The following is a 20,681-nucleotide window of genomic DNA, read 5'->3' as shown; positions in this document are numbered from 1 at the left end:
AACAGCTGGTGCAGAAACAAGCCAACACAACACCTGCAAATAAATCCTAGGAGCACACTATGCAAACAACATGTGCTCAACCAGAAACCCTCACTGCATCAACAACTTCCTTGCACTGATTAGATAGCTCAGATGAAGGACATTACAAGCAGATTAGAACCTCACAGCCCTTATGCTTTTGATTCTTATTTTTTCATGTCTGTTCCATGATTTCAATAGGAACTGAGAGCGCTCAGGATATTACAAGAGGGGTCTTAAAAGTGAGAGCAGCTTTAAGGGCCCAAGGTCCTGCAAGGGTTGGGTCTCCAGTCTGGCACTGTGATGGAAAACCCCTCCCCTAACTGTCCTTAATGATATCTTAGGGTCTGCTTATGAGAGGTTCTGAGTACCCACGACTCTCACTGCCTTTGGTGGTCACAGGATCAGGCCCTTAAGTATGTATGCTATCTAATATGCATCTAGTTGAGAATGTGTGCTGCTGTACAGATCCTACATATTATTTGGTCCATTCACCTGGTCACTATTCAGGGATATTTATACAAATGCCTCATGGACAAAAAGCAGCAGGACAGAAACTTTGACAAAGACGATAATGTAAAAATGCATTTCTTTTTTATATATGTACAAGAGTTGTTGATTTGTTTTAAAAACCTTTCTAACACGGGCATATACTGCAGGCTTTGATAGTAGGGATAAGTTACTATGGGATCCAGCCTTAATTTGCTTTTCTCATCCAAATATACATATTGTACTAACAGAGGAATGGATTAATGCAGTCTGGTTGTTCTTATTGCAGTTTGGTGATGAAGATGCCTCATATACTGCTCCACAGATGAAGCTACTGTAAATACCCATCCCTCTTGATCAACTATCAATGTGTTTGGGGTTAGAGAAAAGAGACAAAACATATATATGGTTCATTTAAAATGGAGTGACAAAAACAGCATCCGAAGGCATGTGTTCAAAACAGTCCCATATTGTTATTATAGATGGAAATGCTAGGGGAAGAGAAATAGAAGAAACAAAAGCCAGCTTTTGTGAGTTCCAGAGCAATTCCTTATGATCCAGAGTCTTGTATAAGATGAAGTGGAAGCTTTGGGATGGCATTCAGGGTCTCTCCCTGATTAAGGCACTATAACAGGCCGTCTTCATCAAGCCTGGCCCAGTTCCACAACAAATAGTCTGGGTGTAGTTCACTGCACATTTCTCTAAGTGCTCTCAGTATATCTATATATAGATACAGGAATATATGTCATTTTCCATATGTTTTCCTGCAAAACATAAGGAAGGCAAAAATCAGAGTTACCTAATTTTGGAGCTTGTGATTCAAAACACAGTAAGCTTAATGCATGCTGACAGAAGTCAGATGTGTCCCAGCCCAAAACAGAGATGTACTTCTTAGAAGGTTAAATGTACCTTGAGTTATTAAGTGTAAACTATTTTCCTAGGAGATCAGTTTGACCACCAGTTCTCTTGTACTTTTATGGACAACACAGGCATGGGTCTAATATTTGGCTTTCCCAGTAGCTCCTGCCCTGTTCCAATGCTGATATCTCAAGTAGACAATCCCCAGTACTGAATTGTTCCATACTCTAAGATGAAAACATTTACCAAGGTGGAGACCACATGTTTTCACATCTAACCAAATCCAAATTTGAGCTTGGGTCTCCAGTGGCAAAAGGCTCGTATGTACCTCAAACCCTGCCACCTTCCCACCTATAAAAGTCTTTTTAAAAAAAAAAAAAAAGAGTAGAGGACTGCACAGCAAACAATAAGAACATAAAAATGGCCATATTAGGTCAGACCAATGCTCCTTCTAGCCCAGTATCCCATCCTCTGGCAGGGACTGGTGCCAGATGTTTCAGACTGAACAGAACAGGGCAATTATCAAGAGATCCATCACCTGTCATCCAGTGCTGGCTTCTGGCAGTCAGAGGTTTAGAGAGACCTAGAACTTGAGGTTGCATCCCTGACCATTGTGGCTAATAGCCATTAAGGGATCTGTCCTACATGAACTTATCCAATTCTTTTTTGAACCCCATTATACTTTTAAATAATCAATGGTCTCCAAACACTGCTGCTCCTCCACCTTATCGTGTACAATAGAAGAGAGAAAAAAGTTCAAATAGAGGGATTAATTGGCTAATCAGATTGGTAATGAGATACAGAGCTCTTCATCTCTAGGTCACCAGCTCAAAATCAGCCCAGGGAGACAGTGACCTGGACTTATCATCTGGAGGCTCTTCACTGAACCTATGTGAAATGAATAGTAATGGTTTCAGTACGGCCCACGATGGACAGTGCTAACTATACAAATACACTACAACTGGGACTCTTGTTTCAGCCTTGGAAGTGGTGATGAAGGTTTGAATGTGAATATGTAAGAGTGACCCTATGGATGGGTCATTATATCTGGATCTAAAAGCATAAGCCTCGAGCTACAGGAGCAGGACCATTAGCTCACAGGCATTAGCAGACAGAAGCCTCTAAATGCAGCCCAGCTACTTGAGTGGATCAAAGACCCACACTGGTATCAATGTGGGTTGCAAGTGGGCATGGAGACTTTGTCATCGCAAGAGGCCATTCCTCCAGGCCATACCTGAGACATATCATGGGGGCAAATTGAAAAGGCAAATGTTCCTGCTGCCACTGCTGTACCTGCTCTGTGATAATCAGAGGCTGCTAGGGTCTGTCCAGCATTTTTGATAAACACCAGATACACAATGATTTTTTAAGAGAAATTTTCCAACCAGCTTTGACTGTGCCATCTCTGTCCCATTATATTTTAGGATGGGTCTTTGAGTCCAGTACTTCAACTCTTACCCATGAGTAATTCCATTTACTTCAATTGCACTATTCTTGTGAATTAAGATTACTTATGTAAGGGTTTCAGGATTGAGTTGGGGGAGGGATAGCTCAGTGGTTTGAGCATTGGCCTGCTAAGCTCATCACTGTGAGTTCAATCCTTGAGGGGGCCACTTAGGGATCTAGAGCAAAATCAGTACTTGGTGCTGCTAGTGAAGGCAGGGGGCTAGACTCAATGACCTTTCAGGGTCCCTTCCAGCACTATGAGATAGGTATATCTCCATATATTAGGTATAACAGGATGGTTACCTACCACATGCTGTGCTTGAGTCTGTTCATAGTTATCTTGATTCTTCCTCCTCTTCTTCTTCCTCCTCCTCCTCTTCTGAATTATCCCTGTTCTTTGAAGTATCACTGAACTCAAAGTTCCCTTCAATATCCAGCACCTGTAAATGCTTTAGGCTTTGAAATGTACTTTCCTTCACTGCTCCAACTGCTATCTTATTATACCTTCAAAACAAAAAAGTGTGACCGCTGTGTTTAACATAACTGTTTTCTGCAGTGTGCTACATTCTAATTTTGAACTTTGCCTTTTATGTTACAATATATAATCTCTGCAGATGCTAAGTACAGTACATCTTCTACCAACACAGGAGTACTGGGAGATTACAAAGTAGCCTGGGTGCAAACTTGCCATAGCTTCAGCCCGGCACACAATACCACTCTAAGAAGTACTGTACCAGCCTAAAAAAGTAGCATTGTTCAAAGTGCAAATGCTGATTGGCCTGACTATAGGATGACACTTCTGAGAGTAGGGCCTTTTAAAGGTGGACTTTTTTTTTTTAGAGTTCCAGGTTCAACAGCCTGGATGGCAAAATGCAGGGGCCAAATCCTGAAGTCCATAAGTGGTCTTTACTCAGACAAACTCCGATTGATTAAACAGACTTGTGGCTGAGGGCTGAGTAAAACCAGAGGACTTGGCCCTTCTGGATGGGTAGAGGAAGAAAAGGAAGGTAATGATCTGTGAACAGCCAAGTGAGGCAGTTATTTATATACCCTGATTATTTTTAACTGTACCACAGTTGACAAAGGACTTTTAGAGCAGGGAAACCCTGAAAATGTGAATGATACGCGGAGTAACTTCTCACTAGGATTCCAACTGATCTGGCTGTCAGAGAAACAGTTGTTCCAGATTCCATCTATTACCCTGCCCCTAACCTCCACAGCTCTACACAGCAGAGAAAAATCACAGTATTGGAAAGTCTCCCATACGTTTCTTTATCCCAGCACCCAGTACTTTCCTTCCCATAGGGAAATGGTACCAGCTCCATGTCCTAAGTTTCAAAGTAAAGTGTGTTTGCAGAGTTGTTGTAGTTGTGTTGGTCCCAGAATATGAGAGAGACAAGGTAGGTGAGGTAATCGCTCTCAACCTTTTTGATTCCAGGGACCAGCTTGCTGCCTTCCTACACTGTAGGAGGGAGATCTCAGGGACTGGTGCCAGTCCACAGATTGGTCGTTGGGAAACACCACTAATGAAATGGGCAATTGAAGGTTAGAAGGCAGTGAGGTGTTTTACAGACAGTTGTAATGAGCCATAAAACCAGTGTCTCTGTCCTTGGTTTTCGCATCTGGCAGAGTTATGAATTTAAGTTCCCAGGCTTGCTTTTGAAGATGTTGTGCAGAGACAAGTTCCCCACAGACCAGGACACACCAAACTGAACTGGCACCAGACCCTGCCAGAACAACAGATGCAAAACCTGCAGACATATCTCCTCTGCTACAGTGATCAAAATCCCACACAACATACCTTTCGATTCATCAGTCTTACACACACCTATCACAACATGTGGCTGAGTGCATTATCCAGTGCACCAAATGCCCCAACATTAACTATGTGGATGAAACCAGACAATCACTACACTCTCAAATGAACTCATGCAGACAAAAATACCATGTCACCTGTGGACGAACACTTTTCACAAAGCAATCACTCCCTATCTGACCTCTCAGTACTCGTCCTCCAAAGGAAACCTGCACAATACTTTCAAAAGATGAGCCTGGCAACTTAGATTCATAACTCTGATGGACACTAAAAAACACAGACTTGGAAACACTGGTTTTATGGCTCATTACAACAATTTGTAACACACAACACTGCCTAACCCTAAATTGCCCAGTTCATTTTAAGTGATCTCCTACAGGGTGAGTAAACCCTTGTGCCTAACAATCCATCCCAATTTGTATTTAGCTCAGACACTGGTTTCCTTTCCTAGACTTGAAGAAGAGCTCTATGAAACTCAAAAGCTTGTACTTTCCACCAACAGAAATTAGTCCAAAAAAAGGTACTCTCTCACCTACTATGTCTCTCTCAAAATATAGTGTGCTTGTCTATGAGACTCAAGGACACCTGTTGATAGTTTTAGATTTTTTCCCCCTTAAATACTGAATCAAAAGACTCCCTGCAGAAACACAACAAAGTGCAACAATTGTTAATCTGTAAAGAATGTAAACACCCTAATATGTATTTTTAAGGCTCCTTCATGTCTATTGCATGGCCCATCACTCTTGAATGTAGTCACTGTTGTAGTCTCTTAAATATTCCCAGATGCTATAGTATTTAGTAGAAGGCCTAGTCAGCCTAAGAGATATTTGTCAACAAGAAGCCCTTAGTCATCATACCATTGTAAAACAATAGCATGATGACTAACGGCTTCTTGTTGACAAATATCTCTTAGGCTGACAAGGCCTTCTACTAAATACTATAGCAAGACGTTTTAGTGTATTTGTTTTATATAGACACATTTTTATATAAATTTGGTTTCTGATTTGCATCGAAGTTCTCACTAAATTCTCAGAACCCTGAGCAGCTGGATTCAAAGACAGTAAGCTTTTAAATTATTGCACAGTAAGCAAATCAAATTATCCAGGAAAGAATTATTCAAATCTGTAGGTAATACAAAGCAATTTAATTGCATATAAAGGAATCAGATCAGACCGTATAAAGCTCACTAGGCCATGCACATCCCAGGCTTTCGAACACAATACTGCAGGGATAAAATATCAGATTAATCAAATATTCGATACTAGCCAGGGGTTTTATAAATCCTGTGAGCAGTATTGCTAACATTAGTCTCTTAGAATAATAAAAATACATATATTTACTGGACCAAAAACTGATTTCACTTGCATTAGTGTAAATCTTGAGTAACTCCATTTAAGTTAGTCACTACTGTTTGGATTTATGCTGAGTATAGATGAGATGTGTATGTGGCCCATTACACCTATCAAGTACATAGTTAAAAAACAAACTTCATCTGGTGGAGTTTCTAGTTCAATGCTATTTAATCTAAATTGCATCCTGGATAGACATCAATATCTAAAGGTTTGCAGTGATTTACAAAGCAAAGAAGCAATCTTTTCCTGAGCTAAAAGGATGGGAAAATATTAAGTCTCTGTCAGCGCTGTGGGAAACTGAGACCTTTTCATTTGTAGGGCTTTTCGTGCTCATGAGTTTTGAATTTGAACAGAGCTCTGGAAACACAATAAATTGTCCCAGGCGTGTATGAAACTTACTCATTGAAAAGTTTATAGAAGTGAGTGAACTTGGCCCAAGTTTGGGGTTTGCATTGAAAGCTGATGAGTTTCACTTTTCATTTTGAATGTTTCACCCAGTTCTAGTCTCTGTCCTTAATTAACTTGAAATTCTGAATAAGGCCATGAACTAGTTTGAAACTTTGGGTTTCTATCCCGACATTCCAGGTCACTCTTCTGCAGGCAAGTTCTGTTCAGTGCAGGACAATGGTAGTGGGGAATATATCTGCATGGCCCTGCCACTTGTGTGTGATCTGGGCCATTTGTGCTGCCTGAACTGTAAAGTGGCCATAGCACACTTGAGAATGTGGCCCCACGTTTCGCACAAAGTGCACAAACGGCCACGTTGAAAAGATTTGCTGTAATATTGCTGATTGTTACCAATGGTAAGAGATCTCGTCTTCAGCAAGCATGGCATGCTGGTTTTGGGATCTCCCCCAACCTCCGTAGCAACGATAATGACTAGAGCGAGGAGCTGAACAAATGTATGCTATTATGTGTTTCCTCTGCACTATAGATTTTTTAGACTCATGAGAGATATTAGAAATTGGAGAGGCACGGCGGGTGAGGTAATAACTTTTACTGGACCATCTTCTGTTGGTGATAGGGTTGCCAGGTGCCCGGTTTTTGACCGGAAAGTTTGGTCGAAAAGGGGACTTGGCAGTGTCCAGTCAGATGTACTGACCAGACACCAAAAGTCTGGTTACTGCAGGGTGGAAGGAGGCATGGTGTCATTAACTGATACTAGCCCCTGCTCAGCGAGGGCCACCTTCTACCTGTAGGCAGGCTTCTTGTCAGGCTGCAGCAGCTCTCATCCCAGCCCCAGAGGAGAGGGAGCCCAGCTGGAAGAGGAAATGGAGAGTGGAGATGATCCAGCGGCGACAGGGGTGCAGTCTTGAGGGCGAAAGGCAGAGCAGGGGGCGGGGCCTCAGGGGTCCGGTTACCAGCCATCAGAAAGGTAGCAACCCTAGTTGGTATGAGACACAAACTTTTGAGCTACACAGAGCTCTTCCTCAGATCTGGGCTGAAGAAGAGCTCTGTGTAAGCTTGAAAATTTGTCTCTCACCAACAGAAGTTGATCCAATAAAAGATATTCCTCCCCCATCTTGTCTCTCTAATAATCTGGGACCAACACAGCTACACCACCATATAATAGAAATCAGAGTCAGTTTTATGGCACAGGATTGAAAATGCTCCTTCCCAAAAGATCAGTAGGGCACTTTCAAATGGTTATTGAAAATCAGTTATTACACAACATCAAGACTAGAACAATCAGTCTGCAATACTACAGAGATCAATTGTCAAACTGTCAGCCACTCCCAAGTTGCCTCCTGGTGGCCAGAGATGCCTCTGCAAAAGTCTGCCTCAATTTCCCCTTCGCTCAAGGCCCCTTTAGAAGTCCACGGGTCCATATATTCAGAACATTCTCCTTCTCAGGTCCAATTCATTAAGTGCTGCACAAAGTCATTCAAAATAGAACTCAAACCTACAAAGTCTTCACCCCAGTTTCAGCTGGGCCCAGCCCCTCCTCTCTGAGGGTCTGTCTTCTCTTTACAGTTTATTTCTTTTACCCCAGTGCTAAGCTGGTCACATAGTCCCTTCTCCCTGTGGGTCCCTGTCTTCCTGCTCTCTCAGCGCCCCATACCTGTGGTATGGCCTTCTCCACAGACCTTCCCCACTCGTGTTTTCTCATTGCTCACATAGGGTCCTGCAGGAGCCTTTGTAATCCCTGCAGTGTCTGCAGGAATCTGCCAACCCACAGCTGTCTCCCACTTTATAAGGCCAAGATATCTCCCCTTACATTCAACTGGGCAGCAAGTAATCAATCCAGGTTCACTGGATCCCACTCCCTCTAAGAGGGCCAGGCTAATTGCCCTATGCCACCCATGATCATAATCATATCATGGGCTCACCCCTTCCCCACAAAACTACCAATGCAACACACGCATAGTGCAAAATTATAGTCATGCTGTTATAAACAGATAGCTAAGGGTTAATGTCTCTTTCACCTGTAAAGGGTTAACAAACAACACCTGACCAGAGGACCAATCACGAAACAAGATACTTTCAAATCTCGGTGGAGGGAAACCTTTGTTTGTGTTTTTTGGGTTTTGTTTTGTTCTCTCTGAGTCCTGGAAGGGACTAGATGTGCAACCAGGTTTCTTGCCAATCTCCCTGCTACAGTCTCTTATATATTTAGAATAGTGAGTATTGAGTAGAAAGGCGCTTATAGTCTTTTGATTGTTTCTGTATTTGCAACTGTGTATCTGGCTGGTAGAGTTTTAATGTGTATGTGGCTGAAAGTATTTTAAATTGTATTTTTGCTGGAGAAGGCTTTTTCTCCACTGTCTATAAGCTGAAAGACCCTGTAATATTTACCATCTAGATTACAGAGATAACTTTTACTTTTTTTTTTTTAATTAAAAGTTTTGCTTTTTAAGACCTGTTTCATTTTTTTCCCTAGTTGAGGCTCAAGGGAATTGAGTCTGTACTTACCAGGGAAGTGGTGGGAGACAGGGAGAAAGAAGGGAGGGGGAAGGGGGAATCCCTTTGTTTAGATTCACGGAGCTTGAATCTGTATTGCCTCTGAGGGAGGGAAAGCCTAGGAAAGGCACTAGTGAGGGAAAGAGTTTACTTTCCTTGTATTAAGATCCAGGGGGTCTGGGTCTTGGGGGTCCCCAGGGAAGGTTTTGGGGTTTTGGACTCTAAGGTTCAGATTGGGGAAAGAATACTATGACACATGCATGCCCCCAAACCACTAACAAGCTTCTATTTGCAATACTATAGAAATTCAGGACCAAAAATCAGTGGCAAGGCTGACTGAGTTAAAATTAGACCTTCCAAACTTGTAGTTCCTGGCTATATCTGGGCACAGGACAAACATGTATACTGACATCCTACAGTCTCTCTAATCCGTCTGCCTGACCCATTCTTACAAACACTGAAATTTAAAAGAATGCTGCACTCAAAGCAGAGTGAGTGTATGAGGTGCACACATGACCTCTTATTGCATATAAGCCTAGCTGCGCCCTGGATTAGTGTACGATCAAGTTGCCCATAGGAGAAACTAGGATTTTAAATGCCTCCCCTTCCCCACACCCCCGAAGCAAGCAATCACAAAAGAGAATAAAGCAAACAATCCTGTGTGCAGACTCAAAGTAGAAAATGCCCTTACCTGAGGAAAATTCCTTTTATGTTGGGTGTGGATTCAAAGGCATTCTCTGATATCATGGTGATCTTGTTGTTCTGGAGATATAGATATTCTAGGGATCCTGGCAGGTCCGATGGAATAGAAATCAGCTGATTGCCACCCATATCTAATAGCTGAAAGGAAGAGTCAAAACCAGGGGTTAACTGAAGAGATGAGTGTAGACAGCAGCAGCACCAACCATATTTCATTACTGGTGAACCAGATTATGATGTGTGAATCTCAAAAGGATGGGTATTGATAGCCATCACTATGGGTAACCATCCAGAAGTTAGGTTTTGCACATGTACCTATCCCGGATTACTGGGTCTGAATATCTGAGTAGGAAATCACCTGAAAAAAGGTGTGTGTGTGCGCGTGTGCATGAGAGAGAGAGAGAGAGAGAGACAGACAGACAGACAGAGAGAGAGAGAGAGAAACTGAGCATTTTCAACCCTGTAAAAAGGTTCAGTTTCAGTTCAAGGTGGAGGGATTTTTATGGTTTCGAACCTTGTTTCGTGTTAAGATCAATGTGGCCAGGAGGATTCTGGGCAGCCAAAACTGTCGGGGGTCCTGTCCTCCTACAATGCTATTTAATCTAGCAGTATCACATCAAAGATCATGCTGCTTTCTTTAAGGGCACCTACATTTCTCTATCCCTATCCTCATGTGTTAGTCCAGGCCTGTTCGTAAATGAATGAAAAACATACTGGGTTTCAATTATGCATAGAACTCCTTGGATGATACTCTCTCAAACACTTCATTGATTAAAGTTACTTTTCAAATGTTACTTTCAAAGTTATTTTTCAGACCAATGTGTTAGCTATTAGCTAGGGCCTGATGCCACAACCCTTACTCACATGTGTAGTCTTACAGAAAGAAATGGGCTGAATATTTCTCCAACTCCCTATCTAAGATATATTTGTGTAGCACCAATCGCCATAATATCTGGCCACTGCTGTGTGTTACATTACTGCAAATCTGGAATTCCAGTGACTTCAGTACATTCATTCTGGATTTAGGCCCCAAACTTGCAAACTTGCTTAACTTTGCTCATTGACTTCAGTGGGAATAGTCACATGTGCAAAGTGAAGCATGTGGATAAGTATTTGCAAGATCGGGGCCTTACTCAGCTATAATTTGTCAAACCTGCCACAATAGGACTACTCATGTAAGAACTGCAAGGTCAACCCCTTAATGAAGTATACATTACTGTATGCTGTAAGAGAAATAACTAAGTAATAAAGCCACTCAAAAAAATGTAATATGCCAAATGCAACCTCCTTAGAGGCTGTTATAGTAATATTTTTCTTGAACAGAGTTTACATTGTAGTAGGCTACAGCTGGACTCAAGGGGCTCTGCATTACTCTGGCTTGACACTAATTTCAGTGGTGTGACAATGGCGTAAAACCAGAGTTATGCTGAAGTGAATCAGACCCCTAGATAACAGAAGCTTATCTCTTCTTAATAATTAAAGCTTCCAAGATCTTAAGAGCATTTGGTTTGGTTTGGAAACAGATGGGTTAAGATGGATAAATGTCTTTAGTACTACAGTGAAACAATCCCACCATCTGTAATCTTCATTGGTAACATCATCCTTCAAAACTAAATTCCATCTTTGAACTAACCAGCTTTGAAATACAAACATACAGTAAGTCACACTTTAGGTTACCTGCCTTCATTAAAAGCACTGAGTTGACAAAAGACAATTAAAAAGGTATGATAAAAATTATGGGCCAGGGCCTCATCTAGTATAAACTGGCATTGCTCCATTAATTTCAATGGAGTTATGCCAATTTATACCACCTGAAATCTGATGCACCATTTTCTCCATAGACTTCAAGAGCAGAACTAACATGAGATGAACTGCTGTACAAATCAAAATTCTTGGCATGTCTGAAGCCCTTATGCTGATAACCAGCATCACATATGCTCTGCATCTCTTACCCCTGTGGTGCTTTCAGATACAAAACCTCCCTCCTTAAAGTGCATTAATGTAGGTACAGTGGATGGCTGCCATATGACAAGAGCAATACCCTTTAATGCAGGGAGTGGGGCTCTTGCCTAAAAGGAAATGCAGACAAATCCTTCAGCTACTGACAACTGCAAGATCATTTTGCATCTCCCAAATGTGATTGTTCCTGCCTGCCTTATGTTTCTATTCAACTTTCCCTGACAATTAACTAAAGGACAAGCAGTTGATTGAATCCAGGCCTTCTAACTGCTATCCAGGTGCCTTACCCAGCTGAGCCACTAAATCCTACAGCTTGGCTTGTCTGACTGTAAGCTGCTGTGGATGTTTTGTGCATTAACAGCTTGTTTTGTTTATGCACTCCTTGCCTCCCAGTGTCCCTCCCTTCAGAACTCTACACAATAAAGCTTATTTAAAACCCTTGCGGGTGAGGAGTGGCATTTGTATGGTGGCATCTGGAGTTTTAGCTGCATGAGTCATTAATATCCAGCTGAAAACAGAACACAGCTTCAGAGTCCAGGACCAAAGAAATCCTTATGTTTCCTCTGATAACAGTACAAAGGCAGCTGTCTTTCTATTTAGGAGGACAACTCTGCCACAAGTCTTTTAAAATCAGATAATGTCCCCTTTCTACACTGTCCTGCACTTAATGTGCAGGCCTAGAAAATAAGGGCCAATCTGAACCTAGCATTAATGCTCACTGAATTGGACCAAGCAAATAAGGAAGGGACATCCATGTTATCAATACAATAGAGCAGGTGGTGTTTCTACCTGGAGACTGCTGAGTTCTCTCCATGCTCCCCTGTGAATGGAATTGACTCTGAGTTTATTGTTGCTCAGATAGAGCTCCTGCAGCTTTGTCATTCTTGCCAGGGCTCTTCTTGGAATGGTGCTTATGTCGTTCTCCTTCAGTTTCAGAATCTGCAAGTTCTTTGGAAAGCCGAAGGGCAGTATGTGGAGGTTGTTCCCAGAAAGATCCAAGGACTTCAGCAGTCTCAGCTTGCGGAAGGCCTCCCGATGGATATGAAAACTTGTGATCTTATTGTAACTCAAGTTTAGCTCCTCCAGTAAGTAAGTGGTAGCAAAGTCATTTCTGTTAATCTCAGAGATCTGGTTGTGAAGTATCATAAGTGTCTTCACTCGCCGAGGTAGCCCACTGGGAATCCTTTCCAGCATATTGTTGTACAAGTGGACAGTGTGCAGCTTCTTCAAACCCTGGAAGGCTAGCGGGTGGATCCCTCGGGCTTTTAATTTGTTGTTGTGAAGTAGAAGGTACTCAAGGTTTCTAATTTGGATCAAGACGTCCCTGCCAATTGTCTTAATTGCATTCTTCTCCAGGTGAAGGAGGACGATGTTTCGAGGTAAGCCACTCGGGATTTGTGAAAGGTTATTGCTGGACAAATCTAGATATTCAAGGCTGGATAGTTTCCTTGGGAAAGCAGGAAAGAAAACATTCTCCATTTACATACTGCCAAGTGAAACAATAATCTGTCTCCCTGAGGGGATTTATCCCCTTTTTAAAAGACTTTCTCCCCCCCTATCCTGGTCACCCTGCTACTTCCCTTACTGTCCTTGATGTTGTATCCCTGGTGGGGACAGCAGAATATGTAGTTCCTCACTGGCCACTAGGGGATATCCAGTGCCATTAAGCACCTGCTACACTTGCAGGTGAGCTGGCTGGATTCCATAAGCATCTGCCAGGGAGCTGAGATCTGCCTTTCAGCTTGGTAGTTCTCTCCATTAACACCACATACAAAATACTACAGCTGAATGATCAAAGTTATTGCATGCCACAAGACGGGTAGAGATGCAGTAGAAAGACCATTAAAATCTAAAAGTTCTGCTGTCAGTTTAAAATGACTACATCACAATCGACACTAACTCGTGTCTCTCATTTCAAATAAAAGAGTATTTTTCACACTAAAAAAACAAGTTTTGACTTTGAGATGATGCTGAATTGTTCTCACCAAAGGGGGAAACATAAGCTCGGAGGCCTATGCCAAGATTATGAACTTCTCGTGACCTCCTAGTATTATGGAAGTGATTCAAAGCCAGATCTGCTTTGTGTAAACTATTCAAACTAGATTCTAAGGACTCAGTTGTAGCTAAAGCAAATCTTCAGTGCAGCCACTTATACCAAATGGATGCAGATAAGTGGTATTATTTCCCAGCTCTGTGTCTCAAGGCAGACATTTCTGGAACTGGATAGCTTCAAGTCAGACAGTATACTCTACTTATATAATCTGTATCGCAATGTATACCCCAGGAAATATGGATTTATGTAGTGCAACCTTCATTGACTACTGAGTGCAAAAGGTCAAACCCCATCCCCACTGTGAAAGGTGATCTGTGGCTTAGCTGGAGTGATTGTGTTGTGCTCATCCAACCTTATCAGAAATGTTACACATTACATTATTCTGGAGATAAAAATAGCAAAACACAGATAAATTACTATGCAATTGTGAGGATGCTAAATAGTGGCGGGAAGAATAAAGGGGTTGTTGCATTTTCCTTTCTTCATAATCTGACAGGTTTGTAGAGTACATAGCAAGTTATGGGCAGGACAGGTACTGTGAGTCAGATCCTCAGGTACAGCCAGTCAAGTACTCCACACAACGGGGAAGGCAAAGGTAGTTTTCTGACACACTGATCCCAAGAGTCTCAGTTTACCCATAGCACAGCATAGAGAAGCCAAATGGCTATTTTAAATTGCACCAGCTTGTAACAAACCCTTAGGGGCCATTTTACTTCTGGGAAGTATCAAAGCACAGCATTCTCCAGCTTTCCTCCTACACTGGGGTAGCCCCATGGCAGGGTAATCCTTAACTGAATAATTAGGGCAGTTTTCAAGTTCATTTTGCACTGTGAGAGCAGCACAAAGGAGAATCAGCAGAGCTGAAGATCTAGCCTTAATGTCCAGAAAACTGCACTTGGATCTGATCATGAAAAGTGCTGAGTGATCTCACTTCCTGTTGGTTTCAACGGGATTGGAGCCCTAAACTTTTACTGACTTGAACATGACTCTAGGCCTCTCCGAATAGGCACCTGGGATTTTGCATGATTGGGCCTGTAGCTACCAGGGAGCTAGGATCATTGGTGTCCTTTGTTTAAAGACACTGTCTGATACCAGTTCAAACTGTTCACTAATATGTTTGCATTTGGATGGCAGCACCTGAATTAAGTCCTTTTCATATAGACCCAGTAAACAAAATGGCACATTTTATAATAGAAACCTTGTACATGTAAAGAAAAAATAGCCAAATTTAAAGAGCAGAGTCTCACCAGAAGGTTTCATTGTCCATCCCTTCATTAGTCAAGTAGTTGTTCTGCAAATACAGCTCTCGAAGGCCCGCAAGATCATTGAATGCTCCTATGGGAATCTTTTCCAGTTTGTTGTTCTATAGACACAGAAAGAGCATTATTAGTCTGAGAATATCCAAGTCTAGAGAATAGTCAGGCACAGCTCTGAGCAGCCAGCATCCTAGGCCTCAAGTCCGTGGGCATAAGAAGCAATAAAAAAATCAGCTGGACTAGCATATGATATATGGGGATGTTATCAGGCTGTGAGAGAAGTATATCCAAACAGTAGGCCAAATCCTGCAGTTCCTTCTCACTCACTCTTCTGGCACAATTCTCCAAGAGTTTTGACTGAGGACAGAGTAAGAGAATTGCAGGATTTGGCCCATTAATAGGGTCCTACTTACTGCACAGGTTCCTGTTCCTTCCCCCCCAATATATCTATGCACCTTATCAACCCTGGCCAAAGAATCTAGACTCAGCAAACCAGATTCCACTATAAAGTGGACCAGCCAATTCTGCCATCCTAACAATATTCCTTATCTACCAAAAAGTACAGTTCCTAAGAGTTAGATTCCAGAAAGCTACCTTCTCCCCTTAATGTGGCTTCTGAGTGGCCAACAGGCAGCCAAAGATAAACCTTGCTGTTGCCCTGAGCCAACATTAAAAATGTTGCGTTTGTGGGTGCATTCCATTTACAAGCAGGAATTATAAATGGGCCCCCATATTTTTAGAATATATAAGGCACTAATGTTGAATTTGGCAGACACAAAACAGTTCAAGTATTTGAAGAATGCACAAGACGCTGGGACAGCTTCATGTCTTATACAGCATCTCAATCAATGGGACTACACCAATGTCGAAGTGATCAGAGAGAGGAAAGAGACAACATGACTGTGTCACATCAAAACTAACCCTGCCTCTCCCCTTTCAACTCCCAGCGGCTAGCCCTCATCTATTGTTGCTCTCCCATTGGCTGGTCAAAACAACAGGTTCATGCGTCGCTACCAGTGGATGACACATTTTGGAAACAAAGCTCATATTTCCCTCTCCGGTCCTCCTCTTTTTCCCCACAGGGTCCAAGACTGCCACTCTCACAGCTAGCTGAGGAAAGACAGTTAAAGTCCAGCACTGGGCAAACTCTGGGTCTTGAGTGTGCACAGGGCTGAGTACCCACACGTCCCATTAAAGTCAATGGGATTAGCGAGAACTCAACATCTTGCAGGAGTCGTCCAGCAATTCACAAGATTAGGCCCTTTACCTCTCTCTAAACTGGAGACCCTGTTCCTAAAAAGTGTTGCATGAGAGTCAACGGTGAAACCTTCAAAGGAAAAGGAAAGCAGAGCAGGCAACAAAGGACTGCATAGCTTAGAGAGATGATAATAGGCTAAGGGCCTTCTTCATCTCCCAGGGATTGTCAGCACTGAGCACAACTGGACCCAGAACTCTCCACCATCTCAGCTCCTCCATGTTACCTATGGTGAGAGCTCTAGTGCAAAAGGGCAACACGTGATTTTAATCTAGATTAGATGACATGGAGATAATACCAGAGCACAGCTACACTACAACATCCACCAGTGCCTCTGCCAGGGTTAGCTGCAGCCATGGAAAATTACTGGTCCAAATATTCCAGTTGCCAGTTCAGTAGAGACCAAAAGTCATTGCTACTTGAAGGTGATACAGCCTATGTGAAATAGTCTGGTGAGCAAAGACAATACCCTCCTAGTGAATAAGCAGCTATGTCAGAAAAAACACCATCACAAATGGCAGGTTCAGCAAAGAGGACAAAGACCGAATGGCCTTAGGAACTTATTTGCCCTCTCATCTCATCCCTTATCTGCCCTCTGTGTGATTCCAACATGTGAGGACAGCATGACAAAATGTGCACTCTCTCTGTCCAAGGACTGCCTGGTGTTTGGCTACACTCAGGATTGAGACATGCAAGGCGACCAGCCAGCCACCAGCAATAAATTCCCTTGGAAATAGAAAAAAGGGAATTTTGATCTAGGCAAACAGCTTGTTGCTTAGCAAAACAGCCATCACTTCTTATGCCAGTAAACTTGTATGTACAGGGGAGATTGGATACTCTCTGGCTTGCTTTTAGTTCAGCCCAAACCTAGCAGGCACAATCTAACAATGGGCCTGCCTCTGCAGTTTAAATCTCAGACACACACAGAACTGCATCCCAGATGTAAGAGAATACACAAAGTTGGTTCCCTTACCTTTAAGTGTAGTTTATATAGTGCTGGAGGCAGGTTCTTTGGAACATACTTCAGAAAATTGCTGGACATAATCAATATCTCCACATTATTAGAGCCATTGAACATATTATCAGGTAACCCAGCATCTGAAAGTTTATTGTTGTGAAGATACACAGATCTACCAGAAAGAAAGAAAGACTGAATTAGGCAGTATGGTCTGCTTTCCTCTCTTATCCAATACAGCCTTCTGAAATCTACACCTCAGTCTATCTTCTTCCTTGTCTTAAGACACAGATGTTCATTTTTTAATGTATCACTTATTCTGCCAAGTATAAAACAGATGTGCCCACGCCACAATACTGGCCCCAAGCAGTCTGAGTGGTGGAAATGTTCAAAATCCAAACCTGGATCTGTATTTTATGAATTGTCCCATCTTTAACAGGCTGAGACAAAGCCTGGAATCTGTACATGGCAAGACTTGGGTATGTTTGAAATCTGGATCTGAATTTAGCAGCTTGAGCCCAGCTCAGTGTTTAGCCACAAGGCAAAGAGAATCTATTGGAGTGATGGGCAAACCTCAGAAAGTTTAGAATTTGGATTTGGTTCAGAGATATACCCAAAGTTTGGGTTCAGTCTAAAGCAGTGGTTCTTAACCAGGAGTCCACGAGCAGGTTTCAGGGGGTCTGCCAAGCATAGCCAGTGTTAGACTTGCTGGGGCCCAAGGCAGAAAGCTGAAGTCTTGCCACACAGGGCTGCAGCTCAGCGCACCAAGCCCCACCACCCGGGGCTGAAGTTAAAGCCTGAGCAGCTTAGCTTCACTGTGCCCCCTGTGGTGTGTGGCTCCACGCAATAGCCCTGCTTGCTAGCCCTGGCTATTATAAGCAGAAAAACAGTTGTGGCACAGCTGGGCCGTGGAGTTTTTATAACATGTTGGACAGGGACCTCAGACAGAAAAAGGTTGAGAACCCTTGGTTTAAAGCACATCCCAACCTTTAGTTTGCCAGGTTGGGCTATAAATCTCTTGAGGATTGGTCATCTCAGGCGACTTCCATTCTTTCTGCTTCCACGAAGGTGGGAAGTAATACAAGAATACCTTCTATGTTGCTATTTCAGAATTTCTGCTCCAGGAACTCAGGAGTGCAGAGACCACTATGCAGATGAAAGAATAGGCTTAACCAGTCTGTAAGACTTTTAAACTTCAGGTGAAGGTTTGGGGAAATATGTTTTTTATTTCCCTCTGCACCAGTTAGCCCCATCCCTAGGTAAATTCCTCCCAGGAAGTCCTTATCAGATAAGGGGAAACACTTCTATCTCAGAGCGAGGGGAAAAGGAAACAGAGCCTTAACCTCCTTTCTTACGCAGTTTTTATAGCTGTGCAATGACAGTGATGTCAATGGATCCACTCTCGAGTTACACCTATGCAAGTTGGAGGAGAATCAGGTGCAAACCATCCTCCTTTTGTTTTTACAAAAACCCACTGTCAAACAATGGGTGACTACTCCCACTTGTGTAGTCTCTTTGTTTCTGCATGTGCTGCAGGAGGCACTGCGACTAAAATCCTGGTGACAGATTAACAGTATGATAGGGAACAACTTCCAACGCAGGGATTGAAAAGGCTGCATCTTCGAACTTGTTTTAGGATTTTGTTGTGATTGTGGAGATGATCTAGGGGGATTTTTTGGACTCAACATAGAAACACGACAGCTCCACGAGCAGAGAATCACAGGGAAGGATATGATTCACTCTGTATGGTCAGCTATGCTTTTAACTGACAAATGTTTGCCTTTCTAAAAGCCTCTCGTTCCAAGTCAGCAGAGCCTGAAAGTACATACTTTACTGGTGGGGGAGGGTACAGCAACTGAATTTGAGAGTTAAGATCTTGTATTCGTCCAGCTCAGGAAACAACGGACTGCTATTCTGTATTAAACAATGGTTGCTATGGGAGAACTTGTGAAACTCACTTCAGAAAGAGTCCAGCTACTTAATGTGATGCAGGAACTCAGCAGCTTCTGTAATTCAGGTTTTGGAAGGAAGACACGTGCATAAGCTCAGGTGCAGTCATGATGAAATATCACTCAAGATAAGTGACTGACCCAACTTTTTCAGGTAACTGTAATGGCTTACCAGACTAAGAGCCAAGAAGGTACTGAGCTAATGCAGTTCCCCCTGAAGTCAATGGAAATTGAGGGCTCTCCGCATATTGCAGGATTAGACCCCGCAGGCTCAACTGTGCCAGCCAGCGCTAGCCACTTACAATTCAACTGTGCACGTTGTAAGCAGCAGTGGAGCTCGGGATGCTCTTGCAATGGTTACTGCAGTAATGGAGTCTGTATCGATAGGTTAGACTAGGTAAAACTTCTGTGAAGCAGACCACATTTCACAGCAGGTTTGTGAAATGAAGGTGGTCTGTGGCACTGCACTGGGGTCCAGCCTAGAAAATCATCACTGAAGAATAGAAGTGGTGCCTAGAGAATCAGCCACACAAGGTTGAAGTGCTGATGGGGGTTGGTAAGTACTGTTGAATTCAATACTGTTGCATCATTAGCAATAGCATTAGTGTCAGCTTGATCATAGCCTTTCGGTGAGGGAACTAAAATGGAGTTGGGAATATCTGACCAGTTAGTCACTGATTTGTTTAATCAGTGTTGCTCCTTGCCACTCATAACAGATAAACACAAAAAAGATTTAGAAGACGTGTTTATTAAAAATGTTGTGTGTGTATAATTTGTCTGATGTCCAGCAAAAGCCACTAGAATGCATTCATCTGAAAGTGGTTTTGGTCCCCTCGGTAACAAACAATCCTCCTCCAAAAGTTATCTCCAGGCCAAAAATGGTTTTGGTAAACAATCTAAATAATCAGTTCTTCCCACCAACCCATTTGCACTAAGCAGTGACAGAACATACTCCTCCTTTCACTTCTCGATCCCTTACCTCAGGTTTGGCTTCTGTCCAAATGTGAGCCCATAAATCTTTGTGATGTAATTGGCTGCAAAATCCGCACTGATCAAAGTATTTGGTAGGAATTTCGGAGCCAGAGTTAGCTGAAAAACAAATATTGTAGGGGAAAGGAAACCAGTTAGATGCAATGAATGCTTTAACTACCAGTATTGGGTTAGCAACAGAATATTTGCAGGCTATTTACTTTGAAGAAGCAACAGTAAATGACAGAGTCCAAGTGGTCTTGTTAAAAACAATGAGGATTTCTGTCCTTACTAAATAATCTCTACAGGAGGGAGCTAGACTTTTGCTTCAAAATGTTTGGATGGGTTTTATTTTGATTGGAAGAAATCAAGGGTTCAGAGAGTAAATACATTTCATGTTATGGTCATAATTCCTGTGAAATACTATGCCAAAATTTTAAAAAAAGCAGCATAATACCCTCACTGCCAGAGTCTCATGTGAAAGTAACTCACGTGGTGGTTACTCCACAATTTAGTTCCAAAGTCCCATGCATGTTTGACAATCTCTTCAAAACAGGATGCAGGTTATCGGGGTGTTTTTTCCAAACACAGCAGAATATAATATCGGCACAAAAGCAAATATCTGATGTGTAATAAGAATTACATCTTATTTGTTAAATATAGACAGTGTATTGGAAACAAAGTACAGTGTTATTGTCCCAAAGAT

At 42.4% G+C, this 20,681-nt stretch overlaps 1 protein-coding gene across 4 annotated transcripts in view; it reads right to left on the bottom strand.

Moving 5' to 3' along the window:
• Nucleotides 1-593: 593 nt before the first annotated feature.
• The window catches only part of PODN (podocan), a 39,343-nt gene continuing 19,255 nt past the window's right edge, over nt 594-20,681 (bottom strand). For all 4 annotated transcript variants that reach the window (XM_032768448.2, XM_032768449.2, XM_032768451.2 and 1 more), the window contains 7 exons: nt 19,986-20,095; nt 17,076-17,232; nt 14,839-14,954; nt 12,328-12,985; nt 9,572-9,720; nt 3,119-3,315; nt 594-1,271 (listed from right to left, as the gene is read on the bottom strand). In XM_032768448.2, coding sequence (XP_032624339.1) covers nt 3,147-3,315; nt 9,572-9,720; nt 12,328-12,985; nt 14,839-14,954; nt 17,076-17,232; nt 19,986-20,095 — 1,359 coding nt within the window. In that variant the 3' untranslated portion in view covers nt 594-1,271; nt 3,119-3,146. The remainder of the gene's footprint in view (nt 1,272-3,118; nt 3,316-9,571; nt 9,721-12,327; nt 12,986-14,838; nt 14,955-17,075; nt 17,233-19,985; nt 20,096-20,681) is intronic.

This window comes from Chelonoidis abingdonii, chromosome 7 (assembly GCF_003597395.2).
Source record: "Chelonoidis abingdonii isolate Lonesome George chromosome 7, CheloAbing_2.0, whole genome shotgun sequence".
Lineage (NCBI taxonomy): Eukaryota > Metazoa > Chordata > Testudines > Testudinidae > Chelonoidis > Chelonoidis abingdonii.
This window is presented reverse-complemented; position numbering and strand designations above follow the sequence as displayed.